Raw genomic sequence first — 25,737 nt, 5'->3', positions numbered from 1 at the left:
TTGTGCCTAATTGAGCTCTTAAGAGTTTTCTTCGCTATTGGTTCTGTAATCCTACCAACTTTGAATAACTATTCACTTCTTTTCTTTTTATGATGTAATATTCTGTACTTTGAGAGACTAGGGAATAATGTGGACAACACTATTTGGGGTACTCAGCCCTATAAAACATCACCTCTAGGTCATTAGCTTAGACTTTAAGTACCCACTTTGTTAACCCTGTTACCTTCTGGTGAGGAGAAGGTCCTTGGAGTTGAGAATGACCTCCCTAAGCTACGTTCTTCAGTCCTTGAGTTGAACTGGTACCATTCCTGCCTCTCTGGAGGAAGTGATCACCATGGTCAGAAGTTGGCGCTTTGTATTTGTGAATGCTTCTGTGTGTTTCCCAGTGTAATCTACATCTATAATCATTGCACGGACTGTCTTCTGTATGTGTCAAGTTTCAGCTGAATAGATAATTCATATTAATTGTTATTATTGTTGGTTTTCTGAGGCAGGGCCTTATGTAGCCAGGCTGGTCTCAGACCTGTCATGTAGCTGACGATCTCCTTGAGTTCTTAGCTTTCCGGCTCCCATCTCCTGCTAGGATTATAGCTGTGTGCTTCCACTCCTCGCTCTGCACGTGCTGATGATTTCACAACTTTTTTTTTGTTTGTTTGTTTTGTTTAGGACCAAACTCTTTTTAAAATTCATTTATCCTGTGGAAATTTCATAAATGCATAAAACTGACTCCAGGTGCACTCATCTCCTTTTGTCTCTTGCACCTCTAACTCCCACCAACACCCCCCCCCCCCAAGTCCCTATTCTAGTTTCATGGCTTTTTGTTTTGATTTCATTTTTGCATTGTGACTCACTGGGTTTAACTGGAGCGTGTGCGCAAAGCTGTCCATGGGAGTTCACTCACGGAGGTCACATCACTAAGGACAATGACTTCCTGTCCCCCACAGCCATCAACTGCCTACAGCTCCCATGGGGAGGGCTGGGCTTGTGGACTGGGCTTGTGGACCTCTTCTCTGATTGCTTATGGGCCTGCTCTTGGCAAATCCTTTTCAGGCAGCTGCAGCTGTGTGGTGGTTACCGCGTGGTGGTTATTGTAGCTACACAACTCATTTATTTTAATTTGAATTTCATTTCATGCACATGCTGCCACCTATCTGTTCTGTTGTTGGCCATTTAGGTGACAATTGTTCACCATTACAGTACAGTTGCAAAAATGTTTTCTGATGAGAAAGAGCTTGTCTAGCTTGTATAACTAAAGTAGAAGTCCTGCATGGGAAGGGTCTTGCTTAGATAAGCTCACATGAAGACCCCACTTCCTCTATACCAAGCTGTGGGTCTCGACCCCTTTGGGATCAAATGACCCTTTCACAGGGGTTACCTAAGGCCCTCAGAAAAACACATATATTTGCATTGCTATTCATAACAGTATCAAAATTATAGTTATGAAGTAGCAATGAAAATAATTTTATGGCTGGGGTTATCACAACATGAAGAATTATATTAAAGGGGTTTTTGCAGCATTTGAAAGAAAACCACTGTTCTTTATTTTAAATAGAACATTTCTATGTACATTTTAATTGTATGTGTATATGTATGTGTGTATGTGTGTGTGTGTGTGTGTGTGTGTGTGTGTGTGAGAGAGAGAGAGAGAGAGAGAGAGAGAGAGAGAGAGAGTTTTTGCATTCGATATTTTCTTCTCCCTTCCCCTCTCACACTGTAGCCCTGGCTGTCTTGCAAGTCTCTATGATGTAGACCATAACAGCCTTGACCTCGTAGATGTCTGCCTGCCTCTGTGTTCCAAGTGCTGGTATTAAAGGCATAGCCTCACACCTGACCTAGTATTTGTTGCTTACCTGTTTGCTTATAAGATGCTGCTTCCTTCTCTTTCTTGTGCTTCTTCTGGTATACCTCCTCTGTGAACGTCCCAAGTTCCTTACCTAACTTACTGTTTTGTTTCCATATTCCTTTAGGAAAATTATTCACCATTATCTCCTCAGGCATTTCTTCTGACAAATTCTGTCCCTTTTCCATCTTGAATTATGAACGCTACCTATATTGGACTGTCCTGTATTCCTTCATAGTTTTAGATGTTCTTTTCTGTCCTTATTCTTTCTTTGTGTTTCCATTTTGGTATTTCTTTGGAATTATGTATAGTCTCAGCAATTCTTTCTTTTTGTTGTGACATGTGTCCTGATGAGTCTACCAAATGCATTTTTTTCAAAAAAGAATATTTTTGCTTCGTTTTTTGACAATTGCATATAATGTATATAATGACTTCTGATCATATCCAACTGTAATTTCCCTCATACTCCCTCCTGGGCCCCCCCAGTACCCCCCCTTTCACCTTCATTTTCCCTTCCTCCCCACTCCTCCTCTCTTTTCTTTTATAGCCCATTAAGTCAAATAAGTGCACATGGGTGTGGGACCATCCACCACAGCACGGACAGCCTATTAGCGGGTGGGGCGTGCTCCTGAAGACAAATGACTCTCTCTCTCCCAGCAGTCATCAATTACCAACAATTCCTTAGCTAGGAGTACAGCCTCAAGAGCCCCTCTCCCATCCGCTGGCATGTATCGGCTTGCCGTTGTGACGGTAGCCATGGCTGCTCTTAGTTCATGAGTGCAACAGCCCTGCCATGCCCCCTATTCAGCATTCACAGCATCCTTCCCAATCCTCTATCTGTCCCATTCTTTCTGTCTGCTCTACTGCAGGATTTTCTAAGTCTGGGTGGTGACTGGATAGTCTAGCCTCTGACTTGGCAATGATCACACTCAATTATAATCAACTTTTCCTGTAGAGTCAGTCTCATGACAGTGACACCATCAGACCACAAACACGAGGACTACATTGGTATGAGTCTGGTGTCTTTTATATCACTCGGTGGACAGAGCGTTGAGTCTGAGGGTGACTGAAACAGAGTATCCAGATAATGATTCATTTCTAAAATTTAAAAATTTATTATTTAACCTCGTTCCTTGACAATTTCATGCACATATACATTGCAATGCATTCAGACTACACTCCCCTCTGCCATGCTTTACCTCCCTCTTACCCCTGACACCCCTTCTTCACATGTTCAAGTCTTCTGTTTTGTTTGTCACCCGTTGGGTTTAACCAGGGATATCCGTATAATCACAGATCTGGAGCTATCCACTGGATAGTTTGCTGTTGGGCTCAGCAAAGTTGTCATAATAATTTTGTCTCAGATCCTGCATTACTAGTGGCTTCTCTTTCCTTAAAGGAATAAAAGATACATCGTCTTCTGCTAACTCATTTCCCAACCACATCGCGTACTTAAAGACAGGATCTTACCATATAGCCTGAACCCATAATACTCTGAGATTAAACATGGATACCACTGCACCTGGTTCTTGGTCATGTTGCTCTCAGCCTCCGAAACCTTCCAAATGAGGACTCTTGAGATGACTCAGTGTATAAGTTAGATATCGGAAGAGATGATTTATGGAGAGACTCAGAAAATGTGTTGGTCCTTTCTCCTTTTATCTTTTTATGCTGGCTTTTTATAACCCACTTGGAGACACATTTTAAGGTCTGCCTGTGTCAGATTCATTTTTGATTTATGGCTCAGCTTTCGTAGCCACCCTTGGAAGAATATAAAAATACCCCCGAAGTCCACGTCACCAGCCCATTATTATATTAAAGAGAAGGATATCTTAGAGAGGCAAAGACTGAGCCAGGAATAGCTGTCCTATGTAAACACATCTGGTGTACAGCATTTGAAACCACAGGCATCTTCCTGTACTAAAGAGTCCCAATTATTTTTCTGTTTCTCTCTTTCCCTCCCCTCTCCCACTCCCCCCGTGCTTTTCCTCTCTGTGGCATAGTCTTGAATAGGCCAAGCTGGCTACAGATTCCTACCTGAGGTTGTCTTGAATTCCTGATTTTCCTGCCTCTGCCTCCCAAATGCTGGGATGCTGGGATACTGGGATGCTGGGGTGCTGGGGTGCTGGGATGCTGGGGTGCAGGGATGCTGGGATGCTGGGGTACAGGGGTGCTGGGATGCTGGGATGTAAGGATGCTGGGATGCTGGGATGCTGGGATGCTGGGATGCTGGGATGTAGGGATGCTGGGGTGCTGGGATGTAGGGATGCTGGGATGTAGGGATGCTGGGATGCTGGGATGCTGGGATGCTGGGATGCTGGGATGCTGGGATGCTGGGATGCTGGGATGCTGGGGTGCTGGGATGCTGGGATGCTGGGATGTAGGGATGCTGGGATGCTGGGATGCTGGGATGTAGGGATGCTGGGATGTAGGGATGCTGGGATGTAGGGATGCTGGGATGTAGGGATGCTGGGATGTAGGGATGCTGGGATGTAGGGATGCTGGGATGTAGGGATGCTGGGATGTAGGGATGCTGGGATGCTGGGGTGCTGGGATGCTGGGATGCTGGGATGTAGGGATGCTGGGATGCTGGGATGCTGGGATGCAGGGATGCTGGGATGTAGGGATGCTGGGATGTAGGGATGCTGGGATGCTGGGATGTTGGGGTGCTGGGGTGCAGGGATGCTGGGATGTAGGGATGTTGGGGTGCTGGGGTGCTGGGGTGCTGGGATGCTGGGGTGCAGGAATACTGGGATGCTGGGGTGCAGGGATGCTAGGAGGCTGGGATGCTGGGATTATAGGAAAGTTTCACCTAACTCTTCTCTCTCCACACCAATAGGCTCTCATTCTGTGGCTAAGTCTGGCCTCTAACTCATGGCTATTCGCCTACCACAGCCTCCTTTGTGCTGGGTTGCTAGGTTTTAGCTTCCATGTCCCAGTTAGTTTTTCTTTAGAAACTGGAAAGTTTTTGTAATCGAGCTTAAATATCCGCCTAAATGTGTGCCTTAGAAAAATAATTGAAAGTTGTTGGGAGCCCATCACTAAAGGCCTTGTGCCTACAGATCTCCAGAGAAACTAGGAAATGTGAGCACTCAGGATTTAAAAACTGTTCTTTCATCCAGAAAACTGGGATTTGGAAGTGATTAATAGCCTGGTGATTGTTTTGTCTGTTGGTCTAGGCCATATTGAGATGCTACAAGCAGGACTAAACGTGGCTAGTAATGTAAGTGACCCTCACAGCCAGGGGTCCCCCAAACTCTCACAACCAGGACCAGAGGTGGTTAATAGCCCAAATGACCTCTATGCTATCCGTATGACGAGACCAGGCCATATTTCCCCTAGGATGTTAACCTGGTACAGGGAGTTTTGATGCGATTTTACTTCCTTGTGCACCTGGGATTGTATTACACTAGGGAACTTCCTAATTATACTGCTTAAGTTTGTTGGGAGTAAACTTCTTGTCATCAGAATCCCAAAGTCTTGATCTGGGTTGACGAAGTCAACCTGACCCCAGTTTTCCTTCTCACTCCTATAAGGCTCACTTATGTTCCTACTGTGATCATCTGCAGGCTCTTCTCCACAGAGTGCTTCTATTTTCTAGACCAATAATTACCGCAAACTTTGAAAGTGTAATAATCTGATCTCTGTCTTAGGCAAATATGAATTTGAGATGAGCTCTCACTATATATCTCAGGCTGGCCTTGAACTCCTCCCGCCTCAGGACTCCCCGTGCCGGTATTGCAGTTGCTCACCACCATGTCCAGCAATGGAAACTGAATATTTAACAATAGTTTCCTAGTTTTATTCTGATGATGTGGTCAGGGGCGATCACTGTGGCAATCACTGGCCCGAGTCTTCTTTTGGGGAGGGAGGTCCCTTTGCAGAAGTTAATGATGAGTATTGCTGGGTTAGCTCTGAGCAATGCACAGTGGAACACTGGTCATTACACACGGCCAGAAAATGCATCATCCTGGGTGTTGAAGAGGGCCAATGGCCCTCAGCACCCTGTGTTGCTCTGTCCCTGGGATTCCAGTATCTGTCAGTGGTCTAGTTTGCTTAAAGCATCACTTTTCCCCGACACTTAGATCGAAAGGTGGGGAACGTGGTTTTTCTCTCTACGCACAGGACGAGACCTAGTATCTATGAGTGTTAGTGCCATGCTCTGAAAGACTGTGCAAATGTGTGAAGGAATGAGTGGCTTGTAATTGTTCACAAGTGAAAACTTATCCAAAGGCTTCCAGCTTAAACATCTGACCATGCTGCAGTGGAGGAGATGGACATGCTCAAGTGACAAGGGAATTGGAGCTGTCCCAAGCGGCTCCCCAGTGTGGCTGTACCTCATAAGTATCCAGATGCCTTGCCCACTTATTGATGGGATGCTTTTAAGTGAGAACAAACAGACAAACCAAAACCAAAACAATAACAATAGCAACAACAACAACAACAACACAACAACACCCACATACCTTTGGTGAAAATTAAGTTGATATAGTCTCTCTCCTTCTTATATCAATTCTGGACCCCACAACTGCTTTTACTTTGTGATATAACTCTGAAGATGTATTTGAAAATATTTGTCATATTCTGTCAACTCTATATTATATCTTGATTTAAATATTTCTATTTATTATATAAGCCTTTTCTTTCCTCCCTCTCTCCCTTTCTTCTTTCCTTCCTAGACAGAGGCTTGCTTGCAACCAGGCTGTCTAGAAACTCACTAGGTAGTCCCAAACTCAAGGCAATCCTCCTGTTGCAATCTCACCAAGAGATGAGATTACAAGAGTACCATTACACTTGGCTCACTTGACATATCTTAAATATCATTCCATATTAATAAATATAGATCTGCCTGTATGGTGTCTGTCCGTTGTCTCTCTGGCTCTCAGGTATGCACATATATACACCTGTAGCTGAATGCATGTAGTAATCCATTGCTATTATAAGCAATGTTGTTATGAAGACCAGCATTATCCTTTTGGATATATGAGCAAATACATGTAAGATAATTCCTAAGTCAAAGGAAGTGTACAAGTTATATTTTGTGAAACTATTTTCCAAAGGAGCTGCATCAATTACATTCTGTGCAGGACAGTGCTTATCTGCCCACATGTAGGTCTAGCCTGGGGATTTGCACAGGTTCAAGGCTCATGGGAAAGTGAGTGGTTGGTGATATCTCTATTTCATGCTTTCCACATTTCCATCACTCTGATGGGAAGGTCCACAGATTGGAATTTGGGAATTATGCCATGGGCACAGGCGCTTCCGTGCATATCTGGATGAGATGCTGTCTTCCATGGCCTCAGAGCCTGTTGCCAGCAACAGAAAAGCAGCCACGAAAATGGGCAGTGGTCTGGCTTGCAGTCGTGTTCTGCTACCTTTGCCACACAGCTCTTGATTTTGTTCTTCCGTGCTTTCCATTTGGTCACAAATATCCTCCTTTCCCTGGGACGCTTCACTCAAGGGTGCTGTCTTCCCCACAGGTTCATAAAGATGTACTTTAAGCATGTCCTCTTTGAGGACACATTCTTTGACAAATGCTATTTTGAAGATGTGACATCCACAGATACTTATTTCAAGAACTGCACCATTGAATCGACTACCTTCTACAACACAGGTAAGAAGAGGGCACACGGGGAGGAATACGTGAAGGTGGACTGGGGCTTAGAACCAAAGCCCATAGTCAGAGTTGAAGCAGGAGTGAAGGGATTCGTAGCCATCAGTGCCAGCTTCCGTGGGAGAGAAATGGCTTCTACCATACATTAGATACCATTCTGACATTTGCTTAGTCTATACCTTGGGTTTTTTCAATCATATATAAATTAAAGCAAAAATTCTGGCCAAATGACCTCATCTGAACAAGACTGATACTATACAAAAATCACAGTATGACATTCCTAAAACCAGCATTCTAGGATAGCTACATTTCCCCCCAGAATTCATCCCTGAAGACTGTGCATAATTTAAAACTTGCATGATTAATAAACTCAATAATAAATAAAAGGTGAATTGTTACTTCTGTGCAGATTCAGTGCGTAAGGCAAGGCACAAGGAACATTTTAGAATCACACACTGTTTCCGATTTTCATGATTATAAACAAAGCCCAGAATTCTACTGCTCCACCACTCTTGCTACTTCTACTGTGCTCATCAAGGCTTAACAACCTCTCAGTGCAGCTGAGTATTACCAGAGCCCTCCAGGGTCTCAGCGGAGAACTGTATTCTGATTATCCCTGCCTTGAGCTGAGGAAACAGACTTAAGCAATTGATCAAGGCCACAGGTAGCAAAGAGACGGAGTTTGAATCCACTTCTCAATGACATGGTTCAAAAATCGCCTTGCACTGGACTTCTTGCTTCATGTACATATTTCTGCTTCCTCCTTGTGGTCAACAGATAATTTATATGACAACTTTTCTCTTCATGTTCCCAGCCTCAGAAGCATTACCATCTTGTCTCTAATAATCTATTAGACATTCCTTCCTGAATTTTTTTCCTGGCTTTACCTTAAAAATTAACAGATTCCAGAAGCTCCATTGTCATTAAAATACCTTTTATTCTTTCAAGTTCAAAAGATGCCTCTTCATTTGCACATTGTGTGTGTGTGTGTGTGTGTGTGTGTGTGTGTGTGTGTGTGTGTGCATCAGGCATGTGTATGCACATATTGAAGTTAGAGGCTGATGCTGAATGGATTTCAATCACTACATCTTACATTTTGAGACAGGGTCTCTCACTGACCCTGGGGCTCCCTGACTCAGCTGGACTACCAGGTTAATAAGCCCTGGAGATCCTCCTGTGGCCACTTTCCAAAATCTAGGATTAGAGGAACATGCTACTATACTTGGGACTTTTTAATTTTTAATGTGGGGGATAGGCATCTGAACTCAGATCCTATGCTTGTATGGTAGGCATGTTCCCATCTGATCCTGTGCTTGTATGGTAGGCATGCTCCCATCTGATCCTGTGCTTGTATGGTAGGCATGTTCCCATCTGATCCTGTGCTTGTATGGTAGGCATGCTCCCATCTGATCCTGTGCTTGTATGGTAGGCATGTTCCCATCTGATCCCAGCCCCTGCAGACCTTTGGTTTTATAGGTAGATGCTCAGGGAGATAAGTGTTCAGGATAGGGTCAGCCACTCCAACCCAGATTTACCTAGTTAGCATTCTTTCTCCTAGAGAAGTTGCTCTTTGATAATGTCAGAAGATGGGAATCGTTTTCAGGGCAAGTGCTTTTTACTTTTGAGACAGTTTAGGATTTTGAATTAAAATACTGCCTGGTCTCTGCAGTAGGCTGGTCCTAATTCATGTGCATAGACAGTGTGTGTGTGTGTGTGTGTGTGTGTGTGTACGCACACATGTCTATGTGTATGCCAGAAGTCAACCTTGGTTATTGATCGTCAGTTAGTCTCCACCTTGTGTTTTGAGGTAGGGTCTCTTAACAGGACCTGAAACTCTTCGATCAGGCTATAATGGCTGACTGACAAGCCTCATCAATCTACTCATCTATTCAGCGCTGGGATTACAAATTTGTGCCACCATGCTCAGCTTTCTGTGCAGGTTCTGGGGAATCAAACCCAGGTCTTCATCCTTTCGCAGATAACACTTTACTATTTTTGCTAATCCCTACCACCAACTTTTAAGTTCTACTCTCTAAGATAGAGTACTTCAGCGCAGTGTCCCAGCCAGTGTCTGGCCCCCTGTGCCACATTACTGGGACAGACAGGATTCTCAGGGGCAGGGAAGATCGGTTTAGATGATGTGTTTACCACATAGGTGTGAGGACTGGAGTTCATATGCTCAGGAATGGTGACTGATGTGTGTAATCCCAGCACTAGGGTGGCAGAGATGGGGGATCCCCAGGGTGAGCTAGCAAGCTTGACTAACAGGAATAAGTGAGCTCCAGTTTCAGTGAAGGACCCTACCTTAATAGGTAAAATGGAGAGTAATTGAAAAGATATGCAACAGCTTCAGGTCTCAATATGCATGTGCACACACATATATGCCCCTACACATGTGAACACACATACACATAGCACAAAACATACACATATAAAAATGTCTCTAAAATTAGCATTAGTTTCACTTTTCTCTATTATAGGAACTTGAGGAGCAGATTATTAAATTTTTGGCCAAAGATCATTGTGACTTTGAGGTCACAGCTTGTCCATAAAGAGGTCATCGATGCGTCTGCTTTCTTTACCCGGCTCCCATCCACTCACATGAACCAAAGCCTCTTTCTCTCCCCAGACCTCTACAAACACAAGTTCATTGACTGTCGGTTTATCAATTCCACCTTTCTGGAGCAGAAGGAGGGCTGCCACATGGACTTTGAAGAGGACAATGATTTTCTGATTTACCTCGTCAGCTTCCTCGGCAGCCTGTCTGTCTTGCCTGGGAACATAATTTCTGCCCTGCTCATGGACAGAATCGGAAGACTTAAGATGATTGGTAAGTTGCTCACAATGGAAAATTTGGGTCTCCTGGCCACAATGGCTTGTTTCCTTCTCTTAAAGAAATTATTTCGGGCTAGAAAGATGGCTCAGCAATTAAGAGCACTGAACGCTCTTCTAGAGAGTCTGAGTTCAATTCCCAGCCAACCACATGGTGGCTCACAACTATCTGTGATGAGATCTGATGCCCTCTTCTGGTGTGTCTGCGGAGAGCTACAGTGTACTCTTAAATCAATAAATCTTTAATTAAAAGGCCTTCAGAATTAAAAAACTGAAAGAAATATTACATGTCGTGATGTTGGATCTGCTGCTGTAAAATCAAGGGGCATGGTTACAGAATCCTAGGGCTTCATGTAAAGGGGTTGAGGGCTGGGAAGAGGCTCTTCATCACTTCTAGAGTGTTCTATTAGCACTCCCATAATGATAATGAAACAGATCTGCCTTACCTGCTTCATAACATTATCATGGGAAATATGTAAAATGTTATTTAATGATAGTTTGATGGCCTAAGGCAAAGCCCATTATTTTTCTTATTTGATAGCAACTTTCTGTTGTTTAATAGTGAACGTGAGAGGGACTAAGAGACGTGATTAATTTTTATTATGTGTGCACGAAGGTGTGAGTGAATAGGTGAATAAATAAAAAATACAAACTTCTAAATTGCAGAAAATTACTTTAGGCTTTGTTGGACTCCTGTTGAAATTCTTGTACATAAGGCCATTTGATTTTTGAACATAGGCCCTTTCTCTGGGTTTTGGTTTCCTAATAATATGAGGAATATTAACTGGCAGAAATTTGTGAGGGTTAATACAGCCCAAATGTCTTATAAGACTGGAGTTGCTGTATTCACTTCTGCCTTGCTTCCTTCCAGTAGCAATGTGCATGGCTGGATACTGACACAGTGCTGTGAGGAGTCAATAGAAGTGAAATGTGTGCACCGAGGGCCATGAGAGTGTGCTCGAAATGTGAGCCAAGAGCAGTGCTAGGAAAAGAAGGAGGGAGGCACGTTAATAAAGAAGCCATTAACGATGTGCCTTCAGGATGTTGTTGATTGGGAGAATGAATACTACATTTTCCAGTGTTGGAACACAAAGGGAAACAAAATCAATCACATTGTCATTTTATTGGAGAAGAGAAAACAAATCAAGTCTTGGTGGGAAGAAACCTTCCTTGGCGTTTGGATTGTACTTGATTTATTATCATAACTAGGAAATGAATTTTCAGAATGACAAACACAAGATGTGCCTGTGATCTTGGCTTTGGCATCTTATTAGAAAAAAGGGAAGTTGTCACATGGGTACAGCAGACTGAGCTGCCTCTGTTAGGGGGAAGTGTCTTCTTGTCAGAAGACTCTTGAATAATACACACCACACACACACACACACACACACACACACACACACACACACACACACACACACACACCCCACACACACTTTCTTTAAATGTTGGCATGTTGACCAGCTATAACACTCTCAGTTCATAATGAGCACTAGATGGCCTGTGAAGCTTCCCTTCTATCATGTCACCATGGGATGCAGAGAGCTACTTTGAGGCAGCTTTTTCTAGGACCCTCAGAGACTGCTGCAGCTTGGTCCTGATACTCCTCAGGGCTCTCATCTGGGAGAAGTCATTTCTTGTTAAGGGCAGAGTCGAAGTTTTCATAATGAAGCTGTTAGTTACACACTCATTTATTCACTTAATAAACATTTATTTATATAGTCCTTCCTCTGTGCCAGACTGTGGAGGAAGCTATGGGAATATAACAGTAATTGAGACCATCAACATCCTCATGTTTAAAGAGCAAAAGATGGATTGAGAGAGACAGACACAAACTAGAGATTTCATTTAACGAACACTGGGATGCTTGTCCACCAGGCTGTGTTCCAAGCATTTCATAAACCCCACAGGGTGGGTACTATTGATATTAACATTTTACAGAGGGGAAAATGAGACTCTGCAGGAGCAGGTAAATGATCTTTCCAGAGTCACACAGACAGAAAGTGGTGAGGCTTGATCTTGAACTCAGGCCTCTTAATCAGAAGAAGAATCAGGATTATGGAAATGGTGGGGCAATGGACCATGTGCATTTATGGTAGGAGCAGTTAACATAGAGACGAGGACGCTCCTTGATCATAGCTTAAGTTGACAGTGGTGTTTTATTAGTTATAATTATTACCTAAGAATCACATCTCTCTCTTGGAGTAGAGCATGTGTTTGGAGGGAATTGCTCTCAGGACTCTTGTGGCCCATAGATGCCAGCATCCTTCCCCTATGCTTCCCCCTTGGCTGTTAGAAAAAGCCTAGAGCATCTGCTTACAGCCCTGAACCTTCGCAGAGGATGCAGGATCCGGATGGATAGTTATTCCCCAGCTCCTTACACTTACAGGCTTACACTTCCCACTGTTCTTACAGCCCGGGGTCCCTGTGGGATTCCAGGGTGAGATCCCATCAGGAAGGTGATTTTTGATAGAGTCAGAAAGCATTTGGTTTCCTTGCAAGGAGGATACTTGTTCCCATTGCCCTGAAGGTGGTGGGGAGCTCACCACTTCCTTATTGGGGATCATTGCTTTTGCTTTCTTTCTTTTGGCCCCATCCCCACATGATTCCAGCCCCTTTCAGGACTGTAGTCTACTCAATCATGATGAGAACCAACCCAAGGCTTCCCAATTGCCCCTGGGTGGACTTCCTGGGTTTGGAAGGGTGTTTACTATAGCCATTTTTAAAATGGGGTCTCTTATTACCACCTCTCTCAGTGAGATTCCTAGTCAGGGAATTCACCTGAATGGCCTACTGAAAAAACATTGTTGATGGACAGCTTTATGCATGCGGCCAGGGTTGAGAGGACTAAGAGAGGCAAGACTCTCTGGCAAAAGTGGGAGGCAGCTGTCATCCAATGGTGGTAGGAATCAGGGGAGAAAACAGCATTCACAGAGCCCAGTGGAACCTTAAACAGTAATAGGAGAATAACCTGGACAGAGTTGTGGTCCTGGAGGGACTTAGCCATTGCCCAAAATGGAGCTTCTAAAATGGGAAGGCAGTCACTGAGTAGTCCTACCCTCTTTCTTCTCATCATGGTGATAATGGTTCTAAGCTTCTCAGGGAGGTTCTGTGGAGGCAGAGAGATCTCTGGGGTGGGGATGGGGAAGTATTAGTCCTATTTCTGTTGCTGTGACAAACACCCCAGGCTTTGTACTTAGAAGGAAGACATATTTATTTTGATTCCTGACTTTAGAGATTTTGGTTCACAGCCCTTTGCCTCCACTGTTGCAGGGTTTGTGTTAGGGCACAGCGTCATGGCAGGGAGAACGTGATAGTGAAAAGCTGCTTACCACATGGTGGCCTGGGAGCACAGGGAGCTTCCTTTTATTAAAGAGCTCTTCCTCCAGATGCTATTAAACTATGAATCCATAAATGATTAATCTATTCATGAGCCCAGAGGCCCCCCCAGAGGCTCTACTTCTGAGTATGGCTGCCTTGTGGACAACACTTCATTCAACATAGGTGCTTTTGAGGGGCATTGAAAATTCAAACCAGAACAGATCACAGGTGGAGAAGCAGAACAGCCAGTCTGGAATTTTCCCTCTGTAGTCCACCCGCAAATGTGTTCACATTGGAATGTAAGCTATATGAGCTCTGGTTCTTAATTTGTTTATTTTTTACATTTCTTTAGAAAAAAGCAGCTAACTCTTAATATCTTAAATTTTGAGTTGCATATAAATGTATACCCACTCTTTCTGCGTGTACATGTCAATATTTACTTTTCCATTGTATGTGCTTGTATTTAAAATATGTATGAGTTTATTTTTTTCCATTCGTGCTCCTCCCAAGTGGAAGTTGGACCTAGTAACCTAGGTGACATGTTACTTCAGCTGAACCTATGAGGTTGGAGATGGGCAAATCCTCTAGGACCCAGGCTTCATGTTTCTTTCCACCTTTGTCTCCACAGGTGGCTCCATGCTCATCTCTGCAGTCTGCTGCTTCTTCCTGTTTTTTGGCAACAGCGAGTCTGCGATGATCGGCTGGCAATGCCTGTTCTGTGGGACCAGCATTGCAGCCTGGAATGCTCTGGATGTGATCACAGTAGAGCTGTATCCCACCAACCAGAGGTCAGTTCTTCCTTGGGGTTTCCTCTAGAACCAGTTTGAATTACTTTGCTCAGAAGCCCACCTCCCGCTGAATCTTGGACCACATATAGTCTTGATCTTCTTGGAGTCCATGTTCCAATGGTCTCCTAGGCAACTGACTCTCTCTCCAAGATGTGACAGCAGCCTGGACTTGGGTAGGCTAGGGTTTTATAGGATTGAGTGAGTGACAAGAACCAGAGGGCAAGAGTAAGCTGTCTCAGCAGAAGGATTAGAATGACTAAAGCCTTCTGCAATGGCAGCTGAGCACAGGCCTGCCAGTGGGAACTAAGGAGAAAACATGAAGATTTGGAACAACATGGATGGGATGGGGCTCAAGAGGAAGGAAGAGAAGGCAGATGGAGGCAGAGTGGTCCAGGATGCCAGGGTTTACTCTTTGTTTAAAAGCAGAGGGTCAAGTCCATTACCTGGTAGGTGTTTCTCTGTGTGAAGGGGATCTTGAGCTCTGTGTACAGCAGATAAGTGCTCATGAGGAAAAGGCATGCTATGGAGGATGGGTAAATGGAGTTCTGAAGAGTATTTTAGTGATATTCCAAAGCCAATGACAGAGCTTCTGGGTTGGCTGGCAGAACATATTTGAAGCCTCTTTCCTGAGTAACGAATGCTAAGTTTTATAAATAGTAAGGGACAGAATAGTGGTCATTGTTGAGTGGCGTGTTGTTTTACAGGTAGGAAATTTAGGAAATTGAAATGAAGAGACACTTAGAAACAATTGATGATCATGAAAAAAAAAACACCTTAGAACATCTACATGTTTAGCTATACCAAAAAATTAAAATGCAATCAAAATAATCTGATAATAGCAGAAATGATAGAATATTTAGAAACCAGCCTGAAACATGACTAAAACCACACACTTCTACTTCAATATAAAGGAAGACATAAAGTAGAAACCAAGACACGCTTCACTGTGGACAAGGTAATTTACTCTTATAAAAATGTCAAGTTTTATTTAAATTTTTTTTCCAATTATAATAGTGCATTCAAAATTCAGCGAGGCTCCTCCCACCCTGGAAAGTTGGAAAAAAACATTTTAAATTTTATTTATAAGAGCAAGCATAGTCTCCTGTGTTGTTACTCTCCCTTGCCTGGACCATCTCTGTTGCAGGAAGTAAGATAAAGGGGAAAAAAATAAAGGAAGAGAGTAGAAGCCCCCTCACAACCTCTCTCAGGAAATTTCTCAAGTGCACTTCTGTCTCACTGGCCTAAGTCATATGCATATAGCCAGGGTAAGGAACTCTGGGAAATGTAGTCTTACACTTGGGGATCTGCATTGCAGGGTCAGCCAGTAGTCTTTGCCACAGGAGAGTTACTCACACTTCATTTTGCATGCAGCTTTATTTATTTTTTGATATTTTTCTAGAAGCATGTACCATTTGCAACTATTTTAAATTAGAGGTATGCTTGGGAACATAAAGAAGCTTGAAGGCAATCCAAAATGTTAATGGTGGCCATTAGTCCAGATATCCCTATATTCTTATTTCATTCACTTTATTTCAACGCTGGAAAGTGTTGGCTAAAATGAAAACGGTGCTTTTATATTCAGGTAAGAGGCTCACTCCCACAACTCTTCCTCTTATAACAAGGATAGAACATACTGCTGCTCGTGTAGGGAGGCCCAGAATTTCAGAATCCTTTGCTGTCTTTTTCTTTTGCAGGGCCACTGCCTTCGGCATCCTCAATGGACTGTGCAAACTTGGTGCCATCCTGGGAAACACTATCTTTGCTTCTTTTGTTGGGATCACCAAAGTGGTCCCCATCCTTCTGGCTGCTGCTTCTCTGGTTGGAGGTGGCTTGGTTGCCCTTCGACTGCCAGAGACTCGAGAGCAGGTCCTGATGTGAACAGCACCGTGGGGAGAGGAAGATGGGAAGATCTTTTTTCAGGACACTTCAGCACAGCCACACCTCCTGCCTCTCACTGTCCACAGGACACCACGGACAGCACAGAAGGAGAAATGGACTGTGTGATCCCTAGTTTAGGACCCACTTCAGTTGTTAATACGTTTTTAACTCAGGTCATTGGCTAGGGGTGCCCAGAGTCAACCTTAGGATCCCAGAGCTGTGCGCTTAGCTTCAGGTCTCTCGATCCAAGGCAGGGGGAGGACACTCCAGTAAATCCATATAGTAAGCAAGAAATTGCTTGCATTTCAGACTGACATTGAGGACAAGAAACACTTAATCTCCTCTATGTAGCTTCTGGGAGCCCAGTGACCTAGCAGATTGCCTCAGTTGGGAGTGGGATCAATACATAAATATCAGATTCACAGAACAGACTATATATTTGCATTTGAAAGTATCACCTATCATATTTTCCTTTTGAAAATTGGCACGGTAGTATTGAAGATACTCTGATATAGAAAAACCCAATATTGAAGCAAAATGTATATAGACTGACTTTTCATCTCAAGCGTCCTGAACTTTGCACAAAGAAGAGGTGACACGTCAAGAGTGATATTTATTATGGTTTTGCTCTACTCAGAGACACTTGAGGTTGGTTATTATGTAAACTATGTTTGTATATAGCAGTTTTGAGGTTTTATTCCCACAAATGGTAGCTGCTAAGATTGCCAGCATTTTAGCCGAATTTGGGGAGAACTCGCCATTCAAGGTCCCAGGAAACTGGTGCAAATGGATGATGTTTAAGCATGATGTCAGTGCAGCCATCTTGCCTGCTGTCAGGAGGATGTACTTGGCAAGCCACATGCTATTTCCTTTACCTGGGAATTTTTCTTCAACTTGGTAGGGCAGTTACTTTTCTCTCCAATGCTGATCGCTTGTGAAACTCAGGTCCATGGGTCGTTTGATGCTGTTTACCCAGGAAGAACAGGAAGAAAGGTTTATTTTTATTTTTATTTTTTAATGGCTGCTTGCATTTTCCTTTTAAAGAAAAACAAAACAAAACAACACAGGTAACTGGCCAAGGATGGGAAAATGAAATCACAGTTCTTCAAAGTGTGAGTCCTTACTGTTTGATTTCAAAGGAAAACACAATGCACTTTTATTACAGCATTTAGGACCTATACGAAATTTATGCTCTATGTGCTGGCTCTGGGGTTTTGAAATGGGCCATTAGCATGCACGTTAGGAAATAAAAGGCACGAGATACATTCCTGTCTTCAGTGCTCCAAGGAAGCTTTTCCTGAGATCCAGAATGGACTGTGAATGTGGAAATGGAAGGACTCAGGGCATACCATTCTGGCAGGTGTCAGCCATTTACCTGTAGTTTGGAGGCCATGGTGGGGTAGCAGCTTTTGTTCATTAGAACCCTCTGGGATGGTAGAGACAGGGAGCCAGGGGTTCCTGCCACCTGAGCTGCACTTGCCTGGGCCAGGGGAACATCTGACCATAAGAACTAGTTTGCTCACGCTATTCGCAGTACACACAAGAGTTGCAAAGTGCTAACCTTTGCCTATTAGAAACCCTCCCAAATCCAAGCCAAACTAATGGCTACATTGAGTGTTTTCTCAGTTTTGTGGAAATAGTTAGATGCCAGGACAGTTCAAGCCATTTCCCCCTAATCCTCTAGAATATAAGTCAGAGTGAAATTTTTGAGACCTTCCCATCTTCAAGTCTGGCTAACGCATTTACTCTGCTTCTCTGGTTCCCACCTCTTTATCTATAACACATTACTTTCTGTACAGGGAAGGAAGATGCATCAGGTCTGATGTGATACCCCCATTCCCCCAAATATAAATATATATAAATATACAGAATGTATTCATGTTTCTCTCGGTGTTTTATAGGAATTAACTGATAATGCTCTGTTGATAATGAGAAACTTTCTGTAACATAGCTGTAACATCCTTTCCCATTTTCCTGTGATATGGAATGCACTGGCTAGGGTCCTGAGAGAATCGTGTAAGTCTGTGGTTATAGATCCCCCATGACAGTATTCTTTAATGGGATAATAGACCTCAGTGTGCAGTTACCACTCAAGAAGTGTACAAGAGAGTTAGAATCCACACTTACAGCCAGATATATCTTGTAAACTTAAAATCTGGTTAATTTTTTAAGCATAGGAGTGGGTGGCTGCAGTCCTTTTAGGCTAACTGTACTTGGTTTCTGAGCTCTGTCTTCTACATTACATTTATGGCTCCTTAAACTGATTGCCTAACCAACCAAGGGCAATTCCCATCCATCCATCACATGGGTTGTGGGAAGGATGCAGCCATGGTGTGCAGCTTCCTTCATGAAGGATTATCTGGCCATGGTACCTGACTGCTTCATAACTTGCTGTCACTCTGGGTGAGATAATGTGTCTTTAAAAACAGTCCCTGTGGCAGGTCACTGGGATATAATGTACAACATTCTTAGCCATCATTTCTTTTCTTTTTTTTTCTTTTTTTTGTTTTGCCCTGAGAGACTCCCAGTGGTTTCTACTGAGGGCTAAAGGGACGAGCTGTTCCCTCATTGAGCAAGACCGTTCGCTGTTCATGATGTGTTTTATGATGGCTTCTTTGGGAGTTGCTTCTTCAACAGTCTCAACTGTGCTGTGGGATCTCCTGATGCTGACTTTTGACCTTTCGTTTTATTAAAACTAATTAGTGAAAGAGGTGTCCTGCTTCTGAAATTTGTACCATGTGAGCTTGAGATCATGTAATAATCCACTCTTTGGGTTCCCTGGCTATTGGCTCATGACAAAACAATGAAAATAACCATGAATGAACCACTAGGAACTGAACTTAGAGATCACATTACCACACTTGTGTCTCCTCTGCATTCCTAAAGCAATAGACTCTCTTCTCCTAACTCTCTTACTCTTTCAAAGGTAGACTGTGAATGATGCGGCTCAGGTATACAGGTGCGAGGACTATATAACAAGGTGTAGGACGATGCTGTCTCCTTTTGTGGACTAACCCTCCTAGCTGAACCAGGCTCCTTCAGACCTGCTTTACTGGAGACCCCTCTCAGTTATGAACATGAATATCTCTGTTCTTCTTTGCTGTAGAGGATGCTGCAAAATATATTTACTGGATACATGGCCATCATTTCTTCAAAGTGGAGTTCTTGGTGTTAAAAGAAAATAGATCAATGAATCATTCCTAATTTTTTTTGTTTATCAGGATCATCTGGAATGGAGTCTGGGGTCAATATCTCAGTCAGTGAGGGAGGTGCTTGCTTAACAAACATGAGGCCCCGAGCTCGATCCCCAGGACCCAGCTAAGCTGGATGAAGTTATTAGATTGCTAATAATCCCAATACTGGGAGATGGAGATAGGAGGCCCCCTGGTATTTATTGATGGTCAGCCAGCCTAGTCTAATTGTGAAGTTCCTGGTGATTAAGAGACTCACGTCAAGGAAAAGGTGAACATTACTTAAAGAGTGGCAGAAGACATTGTCCTTTGTGCATGTGCACACTCATGTGCATATTCATGTGCATGTGCACCCCATGGACACCAACATGGATCTGAATTACTGCTTGGCCCCTTCCCCAGAGATTCTGATTTAGTGTGTGTGGGGTAGGGTATGAGAATGTTCAACAAATTTTCACATGACATGGGTGGTGTTGGTCTCCCAATTCATATTTAGAGAAGCACAGACAACCTGGCCTGTACTTAGGTACTTTGATTTGTTGAGGAGGGAAGGGGGTGGGGGTGGGGTGGCAGAGTTCTTTTGTCCCAGTGTCAACCCAGCCATAATCTCATTTGAGTTCATGAGAAGTAAGAACATTAAAACAAACAAACAAGCAAAACCTTTCCAAAGGTATTGACTAGAGGCAAACATCAATTACTCAATGGTGTCAGTGGTGACATTTTTGTCCCTATAGACCATGGCTTCCCCCCAGGCCTTGGCTTTTGGGCCATGTCTGGTGGTCCTGTTCTGCCTCTTCCTAGACTCATGGGTAGATTTCACCTGGGATTCCTGATGTCTGCCTTGATTATTTCCTCGTGGCATGCTTGTGGTGGCTGTGTTTATAAATGTTTGCAGACAAAGATCCCTTTGGCATATTATAACCCCCAGGACTCTATAATGAGAGCTTGATTCTAAAAGCTTTTCCTTACCTGGTGATCATGACCGAGTGAGCTGGAACATGGCTGGCTGGCCATCAACTGACCTTGCTTGGTGATGCTCTTGACAAAGATGGAAAGATTTCTCCTTTAGAAATAAGGCAGGGCAGGGCACCTTCCTCCATGCAGACCTTATGGGACATAGTTTACAGACCCCACCTCCGCCCCTGTTCCTGCTTTTGTGTAGTGTCAGGTACCTGATCCTATAAAGATTTCCCCAAGTCAAAGTGCTGTGCTCCTGTGAGTAGATTTATCATCATTGGACCTAGCCCCAGGAACATTTGCAAATCAATCACAAAGCACCTTTAAATTCAAGCACATTTTATTTAATTTGCAGAGCTATGGTGAAGAATTTATAAGCATTGCTTTTTGCGTCAGGGAGGCTTCCCCAAAGATTAATGACGGGATGAAACACAGGCTAGGGCCGTCTACAGATGTTAAATGGAAGAATAAAAGTTGTTAGTTATTGTAGGTTATGGGTCGGGCCAGCCATTTACTTAGCAGACCCATCCTGTAACCTCTGCAAGGTTCAGTTCACGAATAGAGAGTGAAGACTCTCTGTCACCTCACCTTAAATGTGCATTCAGCTTCCCACTCACCTTTGGGACCATGGGCTTAAGATGCTTTAAAATTTTAGAGGTCATAAAGACATATTGAGATGTTGTCTCCTGAAGTGAATGTGGTCACCGTGCTTGATAATTTCTCATAGGTAGGGAGGTTTACTGAATCACAGTTACTGTCCCTCAGGAGAACAAGAGAACGAGGCTTTCAAATATGACAGCTCCGACCTTCACTTGTGATGTGTGTGCACAGTCGCTCAGATTTCTTCAGATCAGCACTTGTGGTGATTTCAGTGAAGTCTGAGCACAAATGACATTCTATTATAGCGAAGGGGAAGAAGGATTTGTGTAGAATTAAATTGCTTGACTTAGCCACCTGGCAATGTATACATATGCATGTGCTTAGCCAGGGAAAGAGGTGCATTCTGAGAAATGTGTGTTAGGCAATTCTGAAGTTGTGCAAACATTAGGGTGTCTGCACATACAAGGAAAACTGGGTACAGAGTTACCAGGCAACCCAATCTTAGAGGACCACCATTGTCTCTATAGTTCACCGTTGTGCAGTACAGATCTATGTATCAAAGAATGCTGCATACCATACATACATGTAACTCAGACTTGTCAGCTTGAAAGTAAATAAATAGAATGGCTTCCCAAGAGCATCGTATCACAAAAGAACTGTTTACAAATGAGTAGAAAACAAACTGTTAAGCAATTGTCGAATGAATTAGAAACGAGTCTCACTGGTTAAAGTCCTCTCAAAGCATTGTCAAATTTTACTAATCTCTAGAGTCCTGAAAGTGGGACAGCTTCCATTAGAGTGTTTGTGACGTGTTTGTTGGCACTGTACTGTACTGGGTTTTAAGAAGGTTCGCTTTTAAAACAACCTGTGTTCTCCACATCAAACAGTGGAGATATGACATTATTATAGCTCATGATTTTTAAAGAGTTTTGGTAGGGTGCTGCTCAGCTGTGACCAGTGAGCCAGAGAAAACATGTCGGATACATAACTCTGAATGTGTGCATGTCCATTCTGGGCGATTCATAGATGGCTTGAAAGGAAGCTCGACATTTTAAAATTATATTTTGGGAAGTACAATGTAGGTACTTATGAGATAAAAACAGAAAAAATGTCTCATATAATACACACATATTACACACACAGAGAGACATACAATCTTTTATCTAATATACATGCTATGTATCTATAAACACATGCTTTTAAAAGTCTAACTTATTTATTGGATCTGGGCTATTTTTACATAGGAGTAATATAGGAAAAGATACTTTAAGATGGAAAAATTATCAGATAATTTATGCAAATTTCTCAAGTTTGCTTTATTTCAAATGGGCCAGAGAGTAACATGAAAGACAAGGGCATTTCAATAGTCAAGAGTGGAGCGATTTAAGGCTATTTTTCTATGCAAGAACACGGCCCAGTGAATCCTGGAGCTCTGCGATCTTAGTAGACTAGAAATGTCCTCATGTGTTGTTCTTGATGGGTTAAACAGAGAGCGGTACTAGAAAGGCGTCTTAAAGTTTGACGGCTTATCGTTTACAGCAATACACACTTGTGATCTTTTGCCTTTTCCTCGTTCCAAAGGCATGTCCTAAATTTGGAAAGTTTTGGGCTCTAGCGAGAAGATCTTAAGGGCTCACAGGTTTTATTCTTCGGTGGGATATAGTGCCAGTGTTTGAGAGAGGAGAACGTATATTCCTATGACTGCCTTCGTCCATTATGTGTTTCTATAACAGAATGTTTGATGATGGTTAATGTATCGTGAAAAGAGCTACTTAGGGCTCATGATTTGGGTGGCGGTCAAGTTTGAGCAGGATGGTACTCAGCTCACCCTAGCTGGTAGGGAAGCCTTTGGTATGGAAGCACTGTGTGAATGAGGTGATTGGAGGCCTCTAGCCCAATGAGTCAACTCCACCGAGGTAACCTTTCTGGCAGTGTTTTCCAAGCTACCTGCCAAGGCTGCTGAAGCACGCGGCTAATTAAACACTTAAGTCTAAGGCTGCTTTATTCCAATATGAACACTAGAGGGCAGTAGCTACCCAGACCATGCAAGGCAGTGTTTTACTCCAGGGTTGGTTAGCTTTGTCACCCAGTCCCTATCCAGCAGAAGACAGGCTTCGGGGAATGCTTCTTTCTCACCACTCTATTCCTTAGGATATCTGTGGGTGTTTAGATGATTCCAGAAGACGTTTTTCTGAAGGACTTTCTTCGGACTCCTTGTCTGCTCAGGTCTGAAATAAGGAAACCTCTTTGTCTCCCGAGGGATTGTGGATCAGTAACCATCTGCTGCCCTGTTCCACCCACCCTAGTAGACAGCCGAGTTTGAACCTAGATTTATCTCACCAGGTTTTTACTGCTCCCTGTGTTTGGTTAATTTTTTAATAACAAAATCCTTTGGGTATTCCTGGAAATTTCATGAGAATGGTGTGTTTAAGCAAGAAGACCTCCCCTCAAAGCCTGAACTCTTCCACATATGGGAGGAGGCTCTTGACATTAGCTCTATTAAAAAAGCAGATAGCCCCTGACCTAGCTGAGGTCATGGTAATGGGCATTTTTCTTCCCTCAGCACAGCTACTTCATGAAAAGATAATATCATAAACCAGAAGAAGCTCCTCTGGGGAGCCCCAGGGTCCCTTGGGTGTACCTGCATCAGCTAGAGAAAGGCTTTGAGGTCTTTGTCTGGCTTGATCCCATTTGCTTGATATTTAACATAGAAAAGGTTTAAACAAAAAGGCTGGCACATGACCGCAAGTTTTGGATTTCTAGAATGAGAACAAGGTCCACCCAGGTATGCACATCAACCAAAGCACAGACAGAGAATCTTGATCAGATGCATGAAAGTGCACACTTAGGCTGTGGGGCACAGTGACGTATTTGGGAATCTGTTTTGCTTATTGCTCACCAGTAGAGGGGGCAAGTGAGCAGCAGGTGATTTGTGTTTTGTGGAAGGAAACGGGCTCAGGATCCATTTACAGGAAAAGGTCACTGAGAAAATTGAACTCAGCTTTGAATGACGCTTTAGCTGAGAGAGGGGAGTTCTGGAGAAGTAGCATGTTTGTGGGGAGAGATGGGGGGGGGGCTTCTGAGATTTGTTCTTATCAGATGACCCATGAATATTGGCTACGTCTCTTTGGTCAGCCCTTGAATCTGCTCTCTTGAGACTGAAGTTTTCTCTATCCAGTAATTCTCCACAGACCCCAACACATAGGAAGTATCTTTAAGTTTAGTGGAAGAACCAGGGTACTGAAGAAGCCACACTTCTTCCAAAACAGATGGGTGGGGAGACTCAGAAGTTGCCCTAATTCTAGTTCTCTCATGTACCCTACACATGAGCTTCCTGACATTAGCTCGTGTGACAGAATTCTTTGGGCTTTAAGAATGGAAACGAAATAAAACAGCAGCAACAAAGGCGAACAAAGAAATGAGGCACACTGTGTGAGTTAGAAGTGCAGGAAAGGTAAAGGGACTTTAGCTTCCCTTCCCGGGTCTCTCTGGGTCTCCTCAGAGAGGCTTTTATGTACAAGACGGAGGCTATAGGTGTTGTAGATTCTGAGGCTGCAGTCATAGCAATGGTGAAATTGAGAAAGATCCATGGCCCAGGGCTTGAGTGCGCACTTTGATGACAGGAACTAAGAATGTCACAAGGCCAGGAAGAAAACACAGGCTAACTGTGGGACTCTTAAAGTATTTTCTTTTTTTATTGTTTGGGAATTTCATACCTGCATAATATACTGTATTTTGGGCAAATCTAACCCCATTCCCTCCCTTCTCATCCCTCCCCACTCTCCACAATGTGATCCTTTTTAAAGACGCACTGGGGTCTGCTGAGTACTATGTCCAAGTGAATGATGTAGGGGCATCTACTGAAGCTGTAGTAGCTTATCAGGGCCTGAGCCCCCAAGGAAACTTACTTTCCCCTCTTCCTGAAGCCATTGATTGCCAAGAGCTCCTCAGCTAGGGGTGGGATGGCATGAGTGAACCCCGGTCCATGCTGGGAAGATTGTGCAGGTCTTGCTTATACAGTGACAGCCCCTGTGTGTTCATGTGTGCAACCCCTGTTATATCCATCAAGTACTGTCTGACTGCGCATGCCCACTGCTTCTGCCTCATACAATCTTCCCACCCCCTTCTCTGTGATGACCCTTTCAGGGAAGAGGTGAGATATAGATGTCTCATTAAAAGCCAAGCATCCCACAATCTATTTTTGTGAGCATTGACTAATTGTATATTTCTGTATTAATTCCTATTTGCTGTAAAAAAGAAGCTCCTTGGAGGGGGTGTTAAATGCGGCAGCTCCCATGGGAATTAGTGTGGCATTTCAAACCAAACCCAGAAATGGATCTATGATCTAGCTGTAGCATTCTCTCCATGCCCTACAACAGATACTTGTTCCTCCGTGTTCACTGCTGCTGGCTCTATTGGTGATAGTCAGGAAATGCAAGCCGCCTAGACACCCATCAACAGATGAATGGATAATGAAAATATGCTACATTTACACAATAGAATGTTAGCTGGCTGCCAACCAAACATGAAACTTGCAAGTAAATGCTGGATCTGGAAATAATCATTTTGAGTAAGGTAACCAAGACCCAGAAAGACAAATATTGCCTATTGTGTCTCGTATATGCTAGGTTTGAATTTTTATATAGGTGTTTGAATTTGAGTACTCATGTGGCTCTCAACGACACTGGAACTCCTATGTAGACATTTCCTGACGTA

At 43.4% G+C, this 25,737-nt stretch overlaps 1 protein-coding gene across 8 annotated transcripts in view; it reads left to right on the top strand.

Moving 5' to 3' along the window:
* Sv2b (synaptic vesicle glycoprotein 2b) overlaps positions 1-18,981 on the top strand; it is a 174,368-nt gene extending 155,387 nt beyond the window's left edge. For all 8 annotated transcript variants that reach the window (XM_017588701.3, NM_057207.3, XM_008759493.4 and 5 more), the window contains 4 exon segments: positions 7,321-7,454; positions 10,084-10,284; positions 14,236-14,395; positions 16,090-18,981. In XM_017588701.3, coding sequence (XP_017444190.1) covers positions 7,321-7,454; positions 10,084-10,284; positions 14,236-14,395; positions 16,090-16,273 — 679 coding nt within the window. In that variant the 3' untranslated portion in view covers positions 16,274-18,981.
* Positions 18,982-25,737: the final 6,756 nt, after the last annotated feature.

This window comes from Rattus norvegicus, chromosome 1 (genome assembly GCF_036323735.1).
Source record: "Rattus norvegicus strain BN/NHsdMcwi chromosome 1, GRCr8, whole genome shotgun sequence".
NCBI lineage: Eukaryota > Metazoa > Chordata > Mammalia > Rodentia > Muridae > Rattus > Rattus norvegicus.
This window is presented reverse-complemented; position numbering and strand designations above follow the sequence as displayed.